This window comes from Chelonia mydas, chromosome 2, assembly GCF_015237465.2.
Source record: "Chelonia mydas isolate rCheMyd1 chromosome 2, rCheMyd1.pri.v2, whole genome shotgun sequence".
Lineage (NCBI taxonomy): Eukaryota > Metazoa > Chordata > Testudines > Cheloniidae > Chelonia > Chelonia mydas.
The window spans coordinates 241,150,310-241,173,029 of NC_057850.1; the positions used below are offsets into that span (position 1 = coordinate 241,150,310).

The 22,720-nt window shown below is 43.5% G+C and overlaps 1 protein-coding gene across 4 annotated transcripts in view; it reads left to right on the top strand.

Annotated features, from left to right (window-relative positions):
- The window catches only part of NCAPG2 (non-SMC condensin II complex subunit G2), a 116,954-nt gene that overhangs the window by 93,096 nt on the left and 1,138 nt on the right, over positions 1-22,720 (top strand). For 3 of the 4 annotated variants that reach the window (XM_043541548.1, XM_043541549.1, XM_007054114.4), the window contains 5 exons: positions 7,280-7,467; positions 9,168-9,311; positions 11,631-11,734; positions 16,335-16,432; positions 16,872-16,974. In XM_043541548.1, the coding sequence (XP_043397483.1) occupies positions 7,280-7,467; positions 9,168-9,311; positions 11,631-11,734; positions 16,335-16,432; positions 16,872-16,974 (637 nt within the window). The remainder of the gene's footprint in view (positions 1-7,279; positions 7,468-9,167; positions 9,312-11,630; positions 11,735-16,334; positions 16,433-16,871; positions 16,975-22,720) is intronic. The other variant, XM_043541550.1, reaches the window with a different exon arrangement.

Below are 22,720 nucleotides of genomic sequence, written 5' to 3' on the forward strand. Positions count from 1 at the left end.
AGAGATGCAGTCCACCCTTCAGGACCTCCCTTTCAAGGGAACTGGGCTCTTCTCGGAGCTAACTGGTGCTAGTATCCATGGCCTTAAAGACTCCCAGGCCACCTTCCACTCTTTGGGCCTGCATGCTCCTCAGCAGGCCAGAAAGCCATTGTCAAGGTCTTGGGGTACCCCTCGATCCGGCTTGTACAAAAAGGACAAAGACAGGGGCTTTAAATGACGCCACCAGTCGTTGTCTCGTCCACCTGCCCAGCCTGGTCCTTCCAAGGACCAAGGCAGCCAAAAGCAGTCAGTTTGAGTGTGCGCCCAAGGATGACTCCACAGTCGCTGCACCAGATCCGTTCCCTGACTTCTTCAACCACTTCCACCCGTCCAGTCGGCCTGGTCCGACATCACCTCGGACCACTGGGTGCTCGACACAGTCTCATCGGGCTATAACATGCAGTTTGTAGCTGACCAACTCTTCCATCCCCCTTCCCCATACCTCTTCAGGGATCCTTCTCAGAAGCAACTCCTCGTTCAAGAGGTCAGAAACCTCCTGCGCCTACAGGCAGTGGAAGAGGTTTTGCAAGACATGGAGGGAAGAGGATTTTACTCTCACTACTTCCTCATTCCAAAGACAAAAGGGAGCCTCAGACCTATTCTAGACCTGCGTTGCCTCAACAAGTCTTTCAAAAAGTTGAAGTTTCATATGTTCTCCCTGGCCTCCATCATCCCGTCCCTGGACCCGGGAGACTGATACGCCGCCCTCACTTTAAAGGACACGTACTTCCATATTTCCAGGGCACTGGCGTTTCCTCCGTTTCACATTGGGCCAGCACCATTTCCAGTTCACGGCGATGCCCTTTGGTCTCTTGTCAGCTCCGAGTGTGTTCACCAAGTGTATAGCGCCAGTGTCCGCTTACCTGCAATGTTGGGGGGTCCAAATCTACCTGTACCTCGATGACTAGCTGATAAGGGGCTGGTCCTCGTATCAGGTATAGAGGCATCTCGATCTGTTCCACCTGCCATGATGACCAGGGCCAAATAATAAATGACAAAAAGTCAACCCTCACCCCAGTGCAATGTATAGAATTCATTGGGGCGGTACTCAACTCCATTCGAGCCAGAGCCTTTCTCCCCAGGACTTGGTTCCAGGCCATAGTTGACCTCATCTTGTCTCTGTGTGCCCATACGCTCGCCACCGCCCACACATGCCTTAGTCTGTTAGGTCACATGGCAGCATGCATTTACGTGGTCTGGCACGTGCAACTCCGCCTCCAGCCCCTACAGGCGTGGCTGGTGTCGGTCTATGTCCCCAACTGGCACAGTATGGACTGGGTGATCAGAATTCTGGACAGTCTACTGTCATCCCTTACCTGGTGGAGAGATCCTACATCTGTGCTGGAGGGAGGCCCCTTCGCAGCCCCGGTCTTGTCAGTGACTCTTGTCTCCGACAGTTTGGACCCAAGCTGGGGAGCCCACCTGGGCAATCTCAGTACTCAAGGCTGTTGGTCCAGTCACGATCAGTTCCTGCACATCAATGTCAGGGAACTCAGGGCTGTTTGCATAGCCTGCCAAGCCTTTTGGACTCTCATACAAGGCAGGGTGATTCAGATCCTAATGGACAACAGGGCCACCATCTTCTATATCAACGGACAAGGGGGAGCCAGGTCATCTGCCCTCTGCCAGGAAGCACTCCGGTTCTGGGATTTCTGTCTGCAGCAATCCACCTGGTCGCTCATCTCCCATGGGCCAGGAACGCTTGGGCAGGATATTCTCGTCTTGCCGTGAGTGATCCCTTCACCCGGAGGTGAGCAGTTCTATCTTCCAAGGGGTGGGGAACTCCCCAGGTGGACCGATTCACATCCAGGCAGAACAGGAAATGCCACGTCTTCTACTCATTCGAGGGCAGGGACAGGGAATCACCGTCGGACGCCTCCTGCTTCCATGGTCTGATCCTGCTCTGATGTACGCCTTCCCTCTGGTGCCATTGCTGCCCAGAGTCATCATGAAGATCAAGCAGGACAGCGCGAAGGTCATCCTCACGGTGCTGGCATGGCTGCGCCAACACTGGTTCAGCACTCTGCTGGACCTCTCGGTGGCAACCCCATTCCGGATGCCACTCAGGGTAGACCTGTTGTCCCAGAACCACAGCAGTCTCCTGAACCCAACCTGGTGGCACTATATCTGAAGTCTTGGTTGCTGTGTGGCAAAACGCACAAGAAAACGGCAGTGCTTGTCCGAGGTCCAGCGAGTCCTGTTGGTCAGTAGAAAGCACTCCATGAGCATGACCTACGTGGCCAAATGGAAGTGATTCACCTGCTGGATGGCGAATAAGGGGGTCTGATCCGAGTGAGCCCCGTTGCAGCTCATTCTAGACTACCTACTGCACCTCAAGCTTTAGGGCTTGTCACTTTCATCCATCAAAGTCCATCTAATGTCCATCTCAGCCTTCCACCCACCATTAGAAGGCAGGTCGGTTTTCTCTCAAGATATCACGCCAGATTCCTTAAGGGCCTGGAGCGTCTCTACCCGCACGTTAGGGATCCTGTTCCTCCTTGGGACTTGAATCTGGTGCTGTCACGGCTCACGGATCCCCCCTTCGAGCCTCTGGCTTCCTGCTCTTTCCTGATCCTCTCCTGGAAGGTTGTGTTCCTGGTCGCGGTGATGTCAGCCCGCCGGGTATCCAAGATTTGGGTGCTCACCTCGGAACTGCCTTACACAGTCTTCTACAAGAACAAGGCTAACACCTTGCTTCTTAAAGGTAGTCTCTCGGTTTCATTCAAGCCAAAATATTTACTTGCCAGTCTTCTTTCCGAAGCCGCATAAGTTGGAGGAGGAGCACAAGCTATATGCCCTGGACGTCAGGAGGTCTCTGGCCTTCTACATTGACAGGACCAAGTCATTCCATAAGTTGACACAATTATTCGTCGCTGTGGCAGACAGGATGAAAGTTCATCCTGTTTCTGCTCAGAGAATTTCCTCCTGGAGCACTGCCTGCTTTCACTTTTGGTATGATCAAGCAAAGGGGCCACCCCTGGCAATCGTGTTTTTATCGGCTGGTGAATCTTGCCCATATGCTCAGGGTTTAGCTGATTGCCATATTTGGGGTCGTGAAGGAATTTTCCTCCAGGGCAGATTGGAAGAGGCCCTGGAGGTTTTTCGCCTTCCGCTGTAGCACGGGGCATGGGTCACTTGCTGGAAGATTCTCTGCTCCTTGAAGTCTTTAAACCACAATTTGAGGACTTCAATAGCTCAGACATAGGTGAGAGGTTTTTCGCAGGAGTGGGTGGGATTCTGTGTCCTGTGTTGTGCACCAACCAGGGCGCAGGACTCTTCAGCAGCCTTTTTGGCCCAAGTGTCTATTCAGGACATCTGTAGGGCGGCCACCTGGTCGTTGGTCCTTACCTTCACGTCCCACTATGCATTTACCCAGCAGGCCCAGGATGATGCTGGCTTTGGTAGAGCAGTACTGCAAGCCGCCAAGCGGTGAACTCTGAGTCCACCTCCATAGATACTGCTTGTGAGACACCTAGAATGGAATGGACATGAGCAAGCAGTCGAAGAAGAAGAAAAGGTTACCTGCCTTTCATAACTGTTGTTCTTCAAGATGTGTTGCTCATGTCCATTCCATTGTTCGCCCTCCTACCCTTCTGTCGGAGTTGCTGGCAAGAAGGAACCGAGAGGACTATAAGGCCAGTGGTGGCTGATATACTGCTGCATGAGCGCAGCACTTTAGAGAGTGCCACATCTGGCCCGATGGATACTGCTAAGGCAAAAGTCTCGGACAACTGTGCACATGGGCACGCACACACCTAGAATGGAATGGACATGAGCAACACATCTCGAAGAACAGCAGTTATGAAATGTAGGTAATCGTTTTTTCTCTGTTCACAGATTTCTGAATAGCAGCAGTGATTTTTACTTATTTACACTGCCGCTACAGCTGGATCAAACTGTCATTGGAGTTGTCTATCTCTAGGCTCCAGGAGACAACTCTGTCATATCTAGTATTCAGTTTGCATTTGGAGTTATCTCCATAATAAGGACTAAGTGAAAGCTTAATTTCTGAAGAAACTTATAGGCTAGGCCCCAATATTCATAACTGAAAACTTCCCACTGAGTAGTGAAGTGGATTTTTGAGGCTGTGTGTAATGTTTCCAGCCCCTTTCACATATAATATAGAAATAAATATTACTCTGCTGTGTTGGAAATGTAGCAGGGTTGTGCTTGGTGTACTAAAAAATGGAAAATGAGACTAACTGAAGTGACCAGGCTAATATTCCTGACACAACTCAGTAAACTAACTAGTCTCTTAGATTTCTTCAATCATACAGGATTTTGTGTGAACTCCCACTTAAATAGAGGAAGGAAATGACTTAGTCTGCTATCTCTGTCTTGATCTTTCCTTTGGATGTTTTGAAATGGTTAATACAACTTTTTACAATACGTAGAGTGAATTTTACAAACGTTATTATAAAACAAAAAACAGAGTCCCTAAAGTCCCAAGAACTCCTCTGAAACACACTTTCTTTCCGTTTACTACATAGTTTTCTTTATTAAAATATATTTTTTATTAATTCAACTTCAATCTTTCATGAAAGCAAAGTAGCAGCTCTCAATGTGCAAAAGAGCTATTTTACAGGGCGTGAAAGGGAACAAGTCCATAGGCACGTTTATTTGAAAACAATTGAACTTTTTCATGTCTGGATCCCGTGTTCCTGCATGGCTTTGCAATTTAGCTGTTACAATAACTGCTTACTTAAGGTCGTCAGGGTTAACGTTGTTTCGTTGCTGATCAGTTAGGGAACATGCTTGTTTAAAGGTGCACAATGCTCCCTTATAACATTGTTTGGCAGCCGCCTGCTTTGTCCACTGCTTGCAGGAAGAGCAGCCCGTTGTAGCTAGTTGGTCGGGGCTTGGAACCAGGATGGACTGGCAGCCCTCCGATCAGCTCCCTGCTCCCCTAAGTTCCCTGTGCAACAGCCACCCAGCAGGCTACTAATTGCCAGCAGTTCAGCTGTCCCTCCCTCCACTGCCATGTGCTGCTCCTGCCCTCTGCCTTGGAGCAGCTCCCCAGAGCCTCCTGCTTGCTGTGTGGGGAGGGGGAAGAGAGGGGCTAATGTCAGGGTGTCCCCCCTCGCCCCTACTCCAGCCCCCTGTTTATCCTTTCTCCATATAGAGCAGGGTGGGGACACAACAGGGCTCAGGACGGCGGGAGCTTGCTGTCCGCAGCTGCCGTCTCAACTTCCTGATCTTTTTAAAGGTAATGTACTTAGAGTGGTGTCAGCGTACTTAAAGGGGCAATGCACATCTCCATCTCTCTCTCTCTCTCTCTGTCACACATGGTGTGTATCTCTGTCTCTGTCTGCCATGCTGTTTCCCCTCCCTCCATTTGTGCTGCCTTGTAGAGTATGAGGCTACGTTAACAACATGTTAACCCTTGAGGGCTCAGCCAAATGCTAGTTTATCATTTAGCAGTAGGGCATTCCCTGGGAAATATCCCACCCTCTAAGTTCACCACCTCAACCAAGCTTCACAGTTATCATTGCTGTGTACAGTATTAAATTGTTTGTTTAAAACTTATAGTGTGTGTGTGTACAAGTTCCTCCTCTGCCTTGGTGGGTCCTGCGCTTATTGGCGGATTTTCTCACCAGCCCTCAGTTTGGCCACTTTCATGACTCAAATCTGCTGTTCACTCAGTTAGGCTCATCACTGGCCAGCATGGGGAAAGGAAGAAGAACAATCCCCGCAGTCTCTGCTGATCCACCTAGTGGATCAGGGAACAGGCCAGAGACCTTCTCCTCTGGTGGAACCCACAGTCCAGTTCAACTCCTCCGGTATCAAGTAGGGAGTTGGAGGGATGGCGGGAACCCGGGCCCGCCCTCTACTCCGGGATCCAGCCCAGGGCCCTGTGGATTGCAGCTGTCTACAGTGGCTCCTGTAAAAGCTGCATGACAGCTACAACTCCCTGTGCTACTTCCCCATGACCTCCTCCCAACACCTTCTTTATTCTCACCACAGGACCTTCCTCCTGATGTCTGATAATACTTGTACTTCTCAGTCTTCCAGTAGTACGCCATCTCACTCTCAGCTTCTTGCGTCTCTTGCTCCCACCTCCTCACACGCACCACCAACTGAAGTGAGCTCCTTTTTAAACCCAGGTGCCCTGATTAGCCTGCCTTAATTGATTCTAGCAGCTTCTTGATTGGCTGCAGGTGTTCTAATAAGCATGTTTGCCTTAATTGTTTCCAGAAAGTTCCTGATTGTTCTGGAACCTTCCCTGTTACCTTACCTTACCCTACCCAGGGAAAAGGGACCTACTTAACCTGGGGCTAATATATTTGGCTTCTATCACTCTCCTGCAGCAATCTGGCCCGACCCTGTCACAATACACACACACACACACCCTCTACCCCGATATAACGTGGTCCGCGGGAGCCAAAAAATCTTACTGTGTTTATATTGAACTTGCTTTGGCCCCCCCTGCTCCTTGTCCCGTGACCGCCCCCTCCACAGACCCCCCCCCGTCCCTAATCACCCCCAGGACCCCCCCCACCCAACTCCCCTGCTCCCTGTCCCCTGACTGCCCCGCCCCCTATCCACACCCCCGCTGCCTGACAGGCAGTCACCGGCACGGCGGGAAGCGGAGCAACGTGGCCCCACCCCGCTCCACTCCGCCAGCTCCCAGCCGCGGCGCTCCGCTTCCCGCCGCTGGTGAGTGCAGGGAGGTTGGGGAAAGGACACCCCCTGCACTCACCAGTGGCGGGAAGTGGAGCACCGCAGCTGGGAGCTGGCGGAGTGGAGCGGGCTGCTCCGCTTCCGCCACTGATGGTGAGTGCGGGGCAGGATCCCTCCCCTGAGCGACATGGCTGGGGCTGGGGCAAGGGAAACGGAGCAGGCTGCTCCCAGCCCCCTGCTAATCACCCGGGCCGCTCTAGGCCTGCCGTGCCCCCAAAAGTGCCCCCCCCCCCCCCCCCGGCAGCTCTTGCCTCCCAGACCCTGTTGTTAATTAGCTGAATATAAAATAATCTGCACTAGTAAATTAGAGCCATTTATACAGTGTAAATGAATTTAATTCTAAGCTTGTAGCTAAAGCAGCATTTAAATTGATTGGAGCTGTCCAGAGTGGAGCTCTGGTAAATATTTTCAACCCCCCTGGAGTTTTTATAGTATGTTGAGTGGTAGGCGGCGAGGCTCTGGGAAATACTGTGAGAATTTAAGGCCTAAATTAAAGAATATCAATCTAGTTAAAAATCTGTGTTTTTTTAAATGTCTAATATGGTATTTGTTTTTCTAGAAAGAAGCTGCTTTTGTATTCCTACATTACTTTGTGTTCTAAAAGAGATTATTGAAGCTTCTTTGACTCAAAACATTGATACAGATGAAGAAGTGGCAACATTTCTCCATGCTGTTCAGGCTCTGTTCCAGAAAATTTTAGAATGTGTGGCACGCAGGCTCAGAAAACAGCGGGAAGAAGGGCTTCAGGTATTTGTCATCCTATTAAACACACACACACACACAAAACCATGTGATTGTAAAGTTAACTATAAACACTGACTTTGACAATGTGTGAGTTGGACACATTGGGTTTATTGGCACAAAAAATACTTCATTATCCTCAGTTTCATAATTGATTTGACATTATGCCATTTGTGTCTGGTGCTCTAAGCCTTGTCATCAATAGGATTTTCCCCGCTGCTGGTCCTGCTCAGTGGAAATACTAATGTGAAAAAGGGATCATGCATTTGTGATGTCAGTTTAGACTGCCAAACCGGATGAGGCATTTTTATTCTAGTTCCTCCTTCTGTAAGCTGTTTGTCTCCTCTTCACAGCTGAGATCTAAAGCTGGATAAATAATAAAAAGCATATCCTGCCCTACACTCTCAAGCTAAGTCTCTGTGCTTGAATCAAATTCCCCATGTCAAATAACTTGAGTGGATATATATACGGGTGTTGCCTCATCACAGAGAAAGAAATGAGCAAATGTTTTTCCACGATGTGGGTGCCAGCAATGTGTGTACTGGATTAGACTGGCAGCACTCAAAACTTAGTGAGGAAAGAAAACTAAAAACAATAGGTTTGGTAAGAGATGAGAGAATGGGACTGAGTGCTGGATGAGAGGAAAGAGCCAATAAGATTGAGATGAATGGCTGCCTCCTCCCTGCTGCAAAGAGCCATCAGCTGCTCTCTGTACCTTCTCTAGTTCTGATAGGCCTGGTTATGAACCTTCTCTCAATGTCAAAAGTAATCTTCCCCTTACCAGAGCAGAGAGATCTGTTGTCTGAGGTTCAGTCTTTTGTTCCATCCTTAACTCCCTTGGCCTCTGTATATGGCTTACAATTGTTCTCTCTTGCCAAAAGGAGTGGTGTCAAAATCCTCCAGAACCTACTTTACTTCGAGAAAAGGAACTTTATATGTTTATAGCAGGGTCTGGACAGTGTTTCTTTGCTGGTGCTGAGATAAGTGGATCAGTGCCAGGAAGTCTTGGATTCTTCCAAGTAATCCTAAATCTGCGTTTGAGCTGGGAGGTGTGATTCCTAGCTCACGTAGACACACCTGCACTAGCTGTGCTCAAGCTAGCGTGCTAAAAATAGCAGCATAGAATGGCGTGGGCAGGAATTTGGGCTTCCCACCCAGGGAGTCTGGGTGGGTACATAGGCATCTAGCCTAAGCTGCTGTCCATGCTACCCTAGCTACAATGTTATTTTTAGCACGCCAACTTGAGCAGAGCTAGTGTAGGTATGTCTATGTGAGCTGGGAATAGTATCTCCCAGCTCAAATGTAGACATAGACTTAGGGTCCAAGCCTTTGCCTTTAGTGCCCTTGGGGGATTTTCCCTGTGCTTTTCAACCCTTTGACTAGGCCCTAAAGGAGAGATTCACAGAGACCTAACTGCTCTCGTAATGCTAGTTCTCTTCCTTACTCTGAGTTGTTAAATTGCATCAAGACAGCTAAACTACATTAAATATTTTCCTAACATTAGTTTTCTAGGTAAGCAATTGCTGTAGAGGTGTTATGTGATAGCAAATGGGAGAGAGACGACAGTTCCTGAGACACTCTATCAAGATGTAGTCAACTCTATGAAAGTTTGAGAATCCCTGACTAAAAGCTTTTAATTGCACTAAAATGCTCCCGAAGTGGAAATACTGTAACTGATCTATATTTTAATTAATTTATTTTTTTAGTTGATTCATTCTATTCAAATGGCTCTTGGAGAATTCATACACACAGTCCAGTGCTGGCATTCATCTTGTCCAACAGTTCACCATGGTGTACTCTCTACTCTCCTAGCTGCAGTAGTGGTTGAGATAAGTCACACACTGCGAAAGGTAAAGAGTTTAAATAATCTACTGTACTTTTTTAGTTTATTATACTAAATGTTCAACCTTTAAACCAAAGCATTTCAAAAGAGGGCTAGCAGTGGTCAAGCTTCAATTGTACAGTAGTGCCCTTCCCTGGTTAATCTGAACCTCCATTGACTGTACATCAAAGGAAAGTCAGAGATCCTGACCTGTTGAAGGAGGTGTTATGCAGTGATAAAACTGGCATTTTTGTAGGCTTAATAAAAAGCTTTGGTGGTTATCCTGTTATGCCAAAAAAAAAAATAAAAAAGTTTTCAGAAGCTTGGCTGTCTAAGGTTGCAGTTCAACATGTCGAGATATCAGAGGAAAAGCATCTTCCCATGGTAGAGCAGACTAGGCCAACTGCTCTCTCATTATCTCTGGACAAGGCAGTGGTTCCTGCAACACCCTCTCAGCCAGATAATTACAAAAGCTCCCAGGATTTGCTGTGCTGCATAGTGGATTCACTTAAGACTCCTGTGGAGGTGGTACAGAACAGCTCTTACGCTCCCAAATGTACTTCATACTCCCAAGTCTGGCATTACCAGTGAATGAAGCTTTATTGGCTCCAGCAAAGAATATCTGGCAGACACCATCCGCTGCACCAACCTCCAAAATGGTTCCAGGTGCTGTTCTCTGGCATCTCTATACCCATAGTGTACTTGGCTGTTTGCTTACCACAGCAACTGGAAGACTCCATTGATCAAATTCTTAACTTTGGTGCACTGGGCCTAAAAATCAACAGAGAGATGCCGTCCTCGGGTGCCAATATAGAGACTAGACTTCATAGGGGCAGAATTAAACTCCATGACAGCAGGGCCTATCTGCCTAAGGACATGTTTGACATCATGGTAGTCCTCATAACTAGTTGCAGACTCATGCATACGCTACTGTGAGAGCTTGCCTATATCTGGTCGGTCACAAGGCTTTCTACACACATCATGCACCATTTCAGACTTCACTTTTGCTGTATGTTGTGGTGGCTGAACTTGTATGCCTTCCAAACAGACACCACATTGGGTATGTCTATACTACCGGCTGGATCAGCAGGCAGCGATCAATACAGCAGGGGTCGATTTATCACGTCTAGTCTAGACGTGATAAATCGACCCCTAAGTGCTCTCCTGTCGACTCCTGTACTCCACCGCCGCAAGAGGCGAAGGTGGAGTCGACGGGGGAGCAGCAGCAGTCGACTCACCAAAGTGAAGACACCACGGTGAGTAGGTCTAAGTACGTTGACTTCAGCTACATTATTCACGTAGCTGAAGTTGCGTAACTTAGATCTATCCTCTCCCCCAGTGTAGACCAGGCCATAGATATGACAGTCCAGGTCCCCTCTGAAGTCCTCTCACCACTGTATTGGTGGAAAGATCCTAATCAGGTGTGAAAGGGGGTACTGGTCTTCCTACCTCTTCCCACCAAGGCCTTTATTTACAGATCCCCTGAGCAGCAGGCAGCAGCATAGGAAGCGAGATCTGGGTGGCAGCACCATGGTGGAAGCACCTTCAATGCATGTACAGGCTGCTGACTGTCCACTTGCTGGCTCTGGCCACTTCCTCTGTGCTGGTGCTGCCTGCCTACTTTTGTTTCCCACAGGCAGCAGCATGGGAAGCAGGATCTGGGCTGGAAGCAGACAGTCAGCAACCTGATGGCAATCATAGGTCTGGCCATGAAGAGAGGCGGGGCAACTAGGGCTGCAAGAGGGGGAGGACTGGGAGAGCAAGAGGACTGGGGGGAGCTGAGCAGGCTTGGACGAAGAAGGGGAGAACAGATGAGTGAAGGGCTGAGAAGGGGAAGAGAGAGAGGGTGGCAACAGGCTGAGAGAGGGAAGGGTGGATTAAGGGTGTCATAGTGGGTCCCCAAAAGAGACAAAATGTGATTGGTGGGTCGCCTTAGTAAAAAGTTTGAGAACTGATCTAATACATATAGTTAGAGTGGAAATTTTTATGTAATATCTTCCATGTGGGTGAGCTGCCACCTTTATAAATACTAATTAACAATCTAGCTTAAATGGCATTTTTGCTAAAGATCGACTATGTATGATATTAGTTATTTCCTTTAACGTAAATGCCAAATAACTGGTTAAAAGTTTTAATTTTTCCAATCCAACTTTGCTTTGTTTATTTTGACACTACTGAGTTAAACTGTCAAGTACTTTTTTGAAATGAGCTAGAAAAATACATTTAAATGTTTCTCACAATAACTTAAACATGCATTCAGTTAATGTAGCTACTCAAATTCTGTTTTTCTTAATTATTTTCTATGTGCTTCTGTATTTATTTTGAATTTGAACTGTTTTCTTTTTAGGCTTCAAATGCAGAAGAACTTGCACCACCAGAGTCCATTGCAGACCTTCCTCCACTTTCAGGCAGTTTAATGGCAATGATAATTAAGTCAATAAATGTGGTCAGGTAATCTTTGTCTGTTAGTTTCCATAAGGTTTATTAATGTGAAACCAGTAAGTAACCAAATAAGCTTTTAATTCTTAAATTCAAGATTGTGGAATTAGCCAGTGAATACCTAGATCACCTACTACATTTTCATGTAATGTCCCATAATCCTTTACTTTTTTGGTACGTTGATTGTGTTAGTTTTTTGCTTTTTCTATTGTTCTTGTGTTAGAATCACACGACTATTCATTCTGATAATTCCTTTCCTCATAATCACATACTTATTTCAAAAGGTATTCATAAATCCTACTTCTTCCTATATGGAAGGGTTTAGAGGAAACCAAAGTCTTTACCAGAAATAACACCAATCATATAACCTGGAACTAACAACATGCATGCTTAAACTCAACTGTAAAATACACACTGATGGCACTATACAAATGGCATAAAGAAATTATTTAGTTGTTAATATATTAAGTGTTAAGTATGCCCTCAAAGAGAGTTTGGTGTACATTCTGCAGCTTTCCCAAGTGACTTTTCTGTAGGACTTAAATTGGATGCTTATTATGTATTCTATCACGATTTTAGTGGAGGTTAGTTGAGTCCGCTGCAGTTACAACTGAATTTCAATTTTCATTTTAATTGTCCTTTTAAAAATTGTTCATAACTTATTTTTATTCAAGTGATTATCCACATGTATTCCAATTCTGCTGTGCATGCACCCCAGATCAGAATCTTTTTGAATAGCAGTGTCAGGGACCATGCCGTGCTCTGTACACCTTCCAGTGCTCCATAGCGAAAGAGTCTAAAGGGCAGGGCAACCACAATCACCCTTCTGTCTTGCAACCACAGGTGGTAAGAGGAAACTGAAAACCACATCTCTGCCCGCTGCGCGATTTTGTTGTCTCTAGTTAGTTTTTTCCAATTATAGTTAGTTTAGTTAGATTTATATAGTTTTAGTCTGTTGGCAAAAAAGGGAAAAGTCTTCAAGTCTGAAGGTGACTTGGCACAAGATGCCCCTGCACATGGTGGAATCAAAGCTTCTGGGATTCAAAGCTTAACTCTCCTGTGAGACAGCTATTCCCATCAGTGACACTCTAAGTGCGTCTTCTGCCTCATGAAGCCTATACACCACACAAGTGTTCTGTGTGCTCCTTCTTTTAGAAAAGGACCCAAAACCAAGGGAATCTCACCTCAATCTTTTCCTGATAGAGAGATCCATGAGGGCATCATCCATTCCTGAGAAGGCAGCCAAACCAGACCAGACAGTATGAGAGCACTCCGGTTAACCTGGAGTCTATCTCAAGCTCCAGGACTCAGTGTTGAGAAAGGTTCCAGTCCTTGACTAAGGAGTCAGCCAGAGCTTCCCTACATTCCTCAGATCAATCCTCTGAGGAGAGAGAAAGGAAGGAGCATAATGTCCATGGTATCTGCAGACTCAGATCTCTCTCTCCAGCACATAATAGATCTAAGTTTAGAGGCAGTTTAAGTCCCACATTGGATCCCAGTGATGCCTCTGTACCGACGAGTCGCCTCTGAAGAAGCCATCCTTCTTTTGACCAGTCTTGATGGCAGCCAAGCACCCATCCTGAAGCACTTAGAACCAGAACTACTTCAGAGCTTCTTGAGCCAACACCAAAGAACCTGGTGCAAGCTTCTGAGCTTCCAGCCCTAGTGCCAAATCTTCTGGCACAGATTCTGCAGTACCATTCATAATTCCAGATACAGATGGAGCAGCCTCAGAACCAATGTTCATGTTTCAAGGAAGCTTGATGGCATCTGAGCTGCCAGAGTCTCTGTTGCTGGCCCTTACTAGGAAACTATTGTCCTGGAACCAAGTACACTGTCCTCTGTGTCAGTAGAGGATGCTCCAGGACCTGCTTCTATGGAGGAGTTATATTTCTTTTCCTCCTCCTACATCTGAAGTGACTGGGAAGGTGTCAACTATGTATTTGCCTCACTCACTGCCTTATGAACTGAGCTATTTAGACAGGGAGTCCAGAGGACACTTCTACAAGAGAAAGCATTTGACTTCTTGGTACTTCCCTCATAGTATTCTCCATGGCCTGCAAAACCATTCCCCTATCCCATGCACATATGGCTATTCTGGGCCCCATAGGGAGTGCATCCCAATAGAAGGGCTCTATCCATTGATCCTATTTCTAGACTCAGGTCTCCTTCTTCCATAGACCCCCAGGAAGGCCAACTGATCCAGAATACAATCATACCTTCAGGACCAGGAAATTGAACAGGAAAACATGCAGGAGAGGGAGGTCCAGCCTTATTTCTCAAGTGCTTTTTGTGCTCTTCTCCTGATGAGGCTGTCCACCTAGCTGTTCTGACCCAGTCAGAAAACTAGGAACTTCTCCAGTGGACACCACGTACCTTGGACGTTCTAGTGGAGAACCGTGCATGAGAAGTCATACAAATGTCTTGACAGTCTGTGTTGATTGGTCCCTGGCAGATTGGCATTGCCAAAGGCTTGTAGGAGCCAACCAGATACCTATGGCAAAGCTCAGCTTCAGCGGTACACACCTCAAAGCTCAGCTTTAGTGGTGCACACCTCCATAGTCAAGAAGTGGGATCTTTCTCAACATTGAGTCCTGGAGCTTCAGTGGTGCCCACCTCAAAGTGACTCTTCGGTATAGATATAGATGCTACCAGTCATCTCTAAGGATGCTGAATACTTTTATAACCATCCAGTGCCTGGATCCTTGGTCATAACTGCTGTCCAAGAGATGTTTAAGCAGCAGGGATTACCCAGGTGAACAACCCAGGACAAAGTTCCAAAAAAGCTTGACTTCTGACTGAAAGACATACTCCTCAGACAGTTTTCAGATGCGTGACTATTAAATTACCAACTACTCCTGACTGAGTATGACTTCTTGAATTGGGCAGTTCACTGCAAGTTTCCTGCAGGAGCACAGAGAGGAGCTTAAGTCCCTGGAGTTAGATTGGCATCTGGTTGCATGGACCTCTCATTAAGCCACCATTGAAGCCTCTGACTCTGCAATCATGCAGGTTGCTTGGTTGCAGTCCTCAGGGAGACCAAAGGAGGTCTAAATGACCACCTTCAATGGCTCTGACCTCTTAATTAAGCATAATAATGAAACCCTGCACATGTTAAAGGACTCAAGCCATCTTATGCTCTGGAAGCCTATATTCCCTCTTCCATGAGGGAACAATACAGGGCTCAGAATTATCAGAGACATAGGCAATCCCCCTAACCCTATTACGGCCATCAAAGATCCTCCAAGGAAGAGGCAGAGGTTCCAGAGGAGGAGAACCATATATCCTGCATCAGGAGGTTTGACGGTATGGTCAAGAGTCTGAGGTCTGTCCCATCCTGTTTTGGGAAGTGTCTTGTTTTCAGAAAGCCTGGAACCAGATTTCCAGGATCAACTGGTCCAAGGTTATAGGGATACACCATCTAGTTCCATTCCTTCCCTACCCTATTTCCCTGTCCCTTTCCAGGGATCCATCTCACAAGATATTACTAAGAAAGGAAATGAACTTCCTTCTGCAACTCAGAGCAGTGGAGCTACCTGTGCAGTTCCATAACAGGGAGTCTTCACTTGTTCCCTAATCTTTTACTTAGATCATAAACTCTTTGGGGGCTGGAACTGTCCCTTTGTTCTGTTTGTATAGCACAGGGATTGGCAACCTTTGTCACATGGCCCGTCGGGGAAACCTGCTGGCGGGCTGGGACGGTTTGTTTACCTGCAGCGTCCGCAGGTTCGGCTGATTGCAGCTCCCGCTGGCCGCGGTTCACCGTTCCAGGCCAGTGGGAGCTGCAATCAGCCAAACCTGCGGATGCTGCAGGTAAACAAACCATCCCAGCCCGCCAGCGGGTTTCCCCGACCGGCCACGTGACAAAGGTTGCCGATCCCTGGTGTAGCACCTAGCACAATGGAGTCCATGACTAGTGCTCCAGGGTGCTGTGATATTACAAATACAATCCAAAACTTATTTAGGCATTATTAGAAATTGCTATGTGATAGTGTGTCTGGATCCATCTGATCCAGGATACGCTGATCAAGTCCCATTCCCCAGAGCTCAAGCAACCTCTGCTGTTTCTGTGAGTCATTCCAATATCTGAGATTTGTAGAGCACCGCCTGGAGTTTGGTTCACACCATCAACTTGTTTGACTTCCACAGCAAATGGCAGACAATTAAATGAATTACAATTCCAGTTTATTTTAGAGCCAGTATTTTTACTTTTTAAGGACTTTTCTTTTTTCTGTCTGAATTTTTTTTTCTTTTCTGAATACACCGAAAAATCTTTATTTTTTGATTACTGCTCCTCCTCTTCTCATATGAATTATTTCACCTAAATTCCCTCATTCCATTCCTAAGCAGCCACCACTGTACAGAATACATTGCTTCCTCAGACTATCAGCAGTGAAACTCCAGAGATCAGCCAGTTAACTATCTTCTGTAAGAAGTACATTTGTGATTCCCACACTTAAACTATGTGTTTTGGAGTCTCATGATTGATCCTAGATCATGGTTTCCCATGTGATGGTTTGGAGAACTACCATTGTTGGGGGGGGCCAACTAAGAGTCCTGTTTATGTTTGTAAAGGAACATGTTTCCCCATGTGCCTTTGATTTTCTTCTAGGTCATTTTTAAATGAATTAATGGAATGCATTGTCTGTGAAGAAATTGAAGGAATTATTAGTCTTACAGCTGCTGTGTACATAGTTGTTATAATCAAAGGTCAGTCAAACTAATTTTGTCTCCAATGAAGGCTTTTGTCAATAGTAGATTTTTATTCCAACTTAATTTTAAAAAGTTACATTATTTTTCCAGTTAGCTGTGAAAATTCAGAAGTAGTAATTTTAATAGGAATACAGACTTAAAAAGAAAAATGCAAAGTTGTAAGGGATGCTATTAGACATTGGATCTAAAACTTTGTGGGGGTCTTTTTAAAAAAAAAAAAAAAATCTTTATCTGCTAGGCTAACATAGTACTCTTCCATATCCTGTTTTATAGGAGTATAATAGCATTCACATAGCACAGATTTATACACTTAACCTGGATAATGAAAATCTAAGTAAACATGTCACCAGTTTTTAACAAACTGTTAATTTGTTATTATAGATGCTACACAGGAATATACAGACTTGTTTATTTTTTAACATATTATTTAAAATAGGTAAGCACAAAACTTCACTTGTTAAGGATATTGCGCATGCCCTTCAAAAGAAGCTGATGACATGCAGGGAAGTTGCCACGGCAGAATCTAGCAGCATTGAAAGGTAAATCTGATGTACAGAAAAAAACTCACTGATTGACTGAAAAAGGGATGCAAGATTCTGTACTTGTTGGTGAAGAAGTTTACTGAAATCCATATGATACAGGGATTAAAATAGTGCCAAAAATGTTGAAGGCTATTGAGCCCATTAAGGAACTAAATTTCCTGGTTCAACTCCCCCTTTCAGATGGTAATTCTCTTTACATGTTTTGTTCTATATACTGTAGAATCCACAATACTCCAACCTAGTTCCTTTTAAAGTCCAGTCTCACTAAGAACTGCACAGAGAAAAGAAAGCATTCTTTGTAACTTTGCTGTTTCATAGCACTAGAGCTGAGGGGTTTTCTCTGCATTTTGTGTCTTAGCTAATATGGATCTCTCTAGCTAAAACTGTATCCAGGGTCATAAAAAATTATTTTAGTGCCTTACCACAGTCATTAGATTCTGCTTTTGGTGCAATTTCAGCTTTATAGGAGGTTGGCTTTAGACCGAATTAGCCTCTTCTGTTTCACAGGTTAAAAGTAAAAAATGCTAATTTTACAACCACTTACATTTAAACTTTGCATATGGTCTGAAACAAAAGTTCATAGTTTCATTAACACTAAAAATACTCTTATTTGCTTCATTCAGATAGAAATAAAATGTAATATATTCAAAACCTCCGCCTCACCTAATTATAATCTCTTCAGAGTTCTCGGGATAACAAATATAAGTTATAGCCATTGATGACATGCATAAATTTGTAGTATGGTTCCAACAATTTTTGTTAGGAATTGGTAGACAAATTGGACAGTCAGTTTCCTGTGGTTGCAGCAGGGAGGCATTGATGCATATCTCTTTTGTGTCTTCTGGTTTGTTTGTTTTTTAAAGCACATCGGTTTAATGGTGGGTAAAGATGGTAAAAAAGAACCTAAGACAGCCTATGGAAGAAAATTTGTGAGATGGAAATTAGGAATGCTAAAATGGAATTTGAAGAGCAAACAGCCACAACTAGTTTTTAAAAAAGATATTTTTAAGATATTCATAGAAGAAGAATTAGTAAGTCCACTGGACTATCAGGGAATAAAGAGAACAATCAAAGAAGATAAAGAACGTTTCAGGGAAGCTAAATTATTCCTTTGTATCAGTCTTCATCCTTGAGAATATGGAGGATGGGGAAGACACCTTCTATTTTCCAGTAATAAAGTTGAGGTACTGTCAGAAAATAAGGTGTCAAAGGAGAAGGTACTGGAATAATCTGATATATTAAAAAACCAGCAAGTCACTAAGACCTGATCATATACACCCTAAAATTCTGAAAGAACTTAAAAATGAAGTAACTGAGCTATTAACAAAGAATGCAATCATTCATTTAAATCTGCTTCTATCCCAAAGAATTGAACAGTAGCAAATGTATCTTTCTTTTAAAAACGTGCCCTGCGATTCCGGAAATTACAGACCAGCAAGCCTTACTTTTTGTACTGGTTGAAATGATGGTAGTAATAGAATTATAAAATACCTAAATGATCATTGTTATGATAGGGACAAACCAGTATGGCTTCTGCAAAGGAAAATGGTGCCTCACTAATCTTACAGTATGTCAACAAAATAAGGAGAACTAGTTGATATAATTTACTTGGACTTTCAAAAAATGTATGGTAGAAGCTCAGATTCCGTAGTTAATTCTTGTGGTTCTTGGGCAATAGGTAAAGTACTATAATGGAAACAAAAAAAGAGTAGGAATAATAGGCATGAGTAGCAGACAGCACCTATTTGGTGTACTTAATCCTTCTCTACACATATGCACACTATGGATTATTTGAAAGCTTTTTACATCTACTTTAAGATGAGGTCTGATCTGCAGCTGTTACCACAGGGCTCTGCGGAAAACAATTTCTGGACTGATAACTGCTGTGATTGTCCCTCCCTTGCCAGATTTAAATGTGGTCATCTTGGCCATGTCAACAGATGTTTTGATGCCAGATTTCTAGACTGGACTGAAGAGGCTATGTGTTCCATCATAATCAAGTGCACCTCTCAAAAATCTCCCCATTTGTTCTTTACCAACATCTGCTATTTTCAGTGGAGACTCTTGTACGTCTGGTGTTACGTGCAGTCCAGTAGATATGTTGATAAGCACCTCTGAATGTGATTCAGGGTCAAATGGGTTTGTCATATTCTTGATGACATGGTTGATGAGAGCTATAACATGCACTTCATCCCTCTTCAGTGCAGAGGCAAGGACTTGTTTGTGAACTTTGTATTCATTACTTCTCTTTAGGCCACTTCTCTCTCTCATTTTGCATATTCATAATATTAAGCTGTGTCATCTCTAACAGTAATACTGACCTGTGCATAAGTGTCACTAAACTAACAAGCTGGTTTCTAAAATATTTCAAACACTAGTATTGCATGCATAGGCAATTACAAATTAAAACGTTCTATCAGGCATACTAGATGCTACACTGTATGTACGAAAGGTTACAGGTAGAGAAGCATTACATTAGGAATTCACATACGTGTATATCTACCCACTACGCAGTACAAACTATGGGCATGCAATCTACTGCTACAGCTTTCAGTGTGAGACTGATCTGGTCAGCAAATTTTAATTGAAAATGCATAAAACTATGGTCACTTGTGAGGTACTTTGACAAATAAAAATTGCAGTGTGAAACATTGCATGTTAGTATATTGCAAAATCTTATTTGCTATTTTTGTCACATGCTAAACAGCTTCATTTCTGAAAAAGAAATATTTGCCTATGCAAAACCAATACAAATCTTTTAATACATTGTCATTTGGAAGCTTTGACCAATAAACACCACATTAAGATATTTAAACTGACTACAGTTCTTACTGTTTAAGTTACAGTCATGTTGCAGTAATTCTGGAACTGTGCAAAAAATGACACTTTCTCATTTTCGGTACCATTGTTTCATATCACCTACAGGCTTATGGCCCACTTGACAGCACCACATCATACCTCATTTAAACATACATAAAATAAGCTTTCAAATGATAGTTGGGTGTTGTGTATAGGGTGGCTACATTAAATTCCAAAAATATGGCCCTTTTTGAAGAATTGCCATACATCTATAAATGGTCAATTTTCATCACGCTTGAAAAGTGGTTAACACTGGGGTCCCATAAAGTTCTATATTAGTACCAATGTTAAATTTAGTAAAGATCTGGAAAAGGGGAATGAGCAGTGAGGTGGCAAAACTTTCAAATTACACAATTCATTTAGTCAAAACTACAGAAAACACTGAGGAATTACAGTGAAACTAACAAAGTTAGATAAATAGGCAACATGATTATAGATGATGATCAGTATGGATACATGTAAAGTAATGCACATTCAAAGGACTAATATGAACAACTCATGCATTGCTGCATTGTAAATTAACTATAACATGCAGAAAAGTGGTCTGGGTGTTCTTGGACAACTCTATGAACACTACCTCTGCTCAATAAACACCTGCAGAACATTAGGATGTGAACAGAACATTAGGATGCCTTACAGAATGGAAAGTGCTATACAAATTAAATAATGACAAATAAATGGCACATCTTCACCTGGAATACTGTTTTCAATTCTGGTAATGTTTTTTTGTTTTGTTTTGTTATAAATTAGAAACATGGAAAAACTTTTATATGAAGAGAAGTAAAAGATTAGGACTGTTTAGAGAGACAGATGGGGTGACATGATCTGATACACCAAATTGTATGTGGTAGGGAGACTGTCCTGTTTATGCTTTTTTGTAATGTACAAACAAGGGAACATTTAATGAATTTCAGAGGCAGAGAATTTAAATGTCATAAAAAGAAATACTTTTTCACAAAACACAATTATACCGTGACAACAAGTTCCACATGCTATCATTGAGCGCTTAGCAGAGTTTAAGAAAAGATTACATATTGTTAAAGATAGTAAGAACATCCACAGCTTCATTATATAGGATTATTTTTTGTAAAAGAACTTGGAAGAATATACAAACTCGTGTTTCAGGGCATAATCCACTATCTGTAAAAGGTTTAGGAAGAAATTTCCCAGTGAGCTGGTTATATTCCATTATTGCCCACTTCTATTGACCGGTTCTTGCACCATCCTTAAAAGCTTTTGGTACAGGATGCTGGATGATAATGGACCACAAGTCTGCTCCCATATGGCAATTCACCTGTTCTGTTAGGTGCCTCATTGTGTGCTGTAATGACTCAAATGCAATTATATTTTGATTGCAGTGTGCCTTATTTTGGTAAACGGCAATTTTCTTTTAATTATTACATCTTTCTCATTCTGTTTGGCCAGAGGAAAACTTGTCGTCAAAATTGTTTGCATATTAGTCCACAGCTCATTATGTGGTCTGATAATGTACTAATTTATATATGCTAACATCAACTGTAATAAATTTACTCTTCTCAAAGCTTAATTTGTTACTTTTTACATCTGTTTACATTATTTTAAAATGTCAGCCCTTTGGGAATTAGTTTATCCCTGGTGGATGTAGCCTGGGACCTGACTAAATTTCCAAGGGACTTTGCATGCTGCCCCAACCTTTTAAATTTGGGCATCGGGCACCAGGAAACATCTGTATGTGGTAGCACAATAAGAAATATGTAGAGGTCTTCTATACTGGAGTACCTCAGGTGCGGCCCTTAAATAAGAAATTAGTGCACTACACCAGAAGTACACATTTTTCTAATTACTAGAATCTAGTCTTCTCTGCTCAACTGAACTAGCAGTTTCAGTTGACAGTTAAAAACGAATATTATGGATTTTCCCAATGAACAAATAAGCTATGAAATATTATGATATAATTTATAATATATATAATCATCTTTGCTTAGTATGTTTAGCATTTCAGTCTATGGGCACCAAAATTAAATCTATTTAACTTTTATGCTGAAACATTTAATGTTTTCCTCACGTTATCATATAGATGTCTTTCCAAACCCTTCATTGCTCTGTCAGTGCTAATTAAAGAGAACTTGCAAATAGTTTCTCACTATTTGTATAGGATTCCCTGCAGCATACTCAAAATAATAAAGGTAAAGAGCATTTAATACAACTGACTTTAAATTTACCTTGTTTTTTCCTCTTTTGGCTGCCTTACAGTCATTCTGAGTTCTATTATGGTTGGACGTTCATTAGCTTAGGGCATGATGAGTCTCTCAGTGAAGGGACATCTCAGTTTAATGATCTAAAGCCAAACAAAATATTAAATAAAATTACTGAATTATTCCTTGTATGTTTGCTCTTTGGGCACCTGGAACAATACTTAAGTTAGTGACTAGCATTGCTAATATAGGCCATCCTTAGAATCTTACACATAACTAACGTTGCAAATATTGAACAAATGATGCATGGAAAATAAAGCTGACAGTTTGTCACAATATGAATTCAAGCATCGAAAAATCAAATCTACAAAGATTAACGTTGCATTAGTGTTTGGCGATAAGCCAGATGCCCTGACTGTGGTCTTCTGAGGACAGTTTAAGGCCAGGTGAGTGTGAGAAGTTCTGTGGGAGAGTGCAACTGAAGAGGCAATGTTGGATGAGGAATGCAAGGAAATAGAGAGTGATCAATTAAAAGCTTGGGGATAGCAGTTATCTTTTTTGAGATTGCATAAGAATTCCAGTGTGTGCAGAGGTGGGAATGTTGCTAAGGATACTACGCATGGGGCTGAAGTGACAGATGGGTGGCTATTAGTACTAAGGATAAAGATGCAGGAAGATCAGCACTAGGGAAAACAAATACCGGAGGAAGA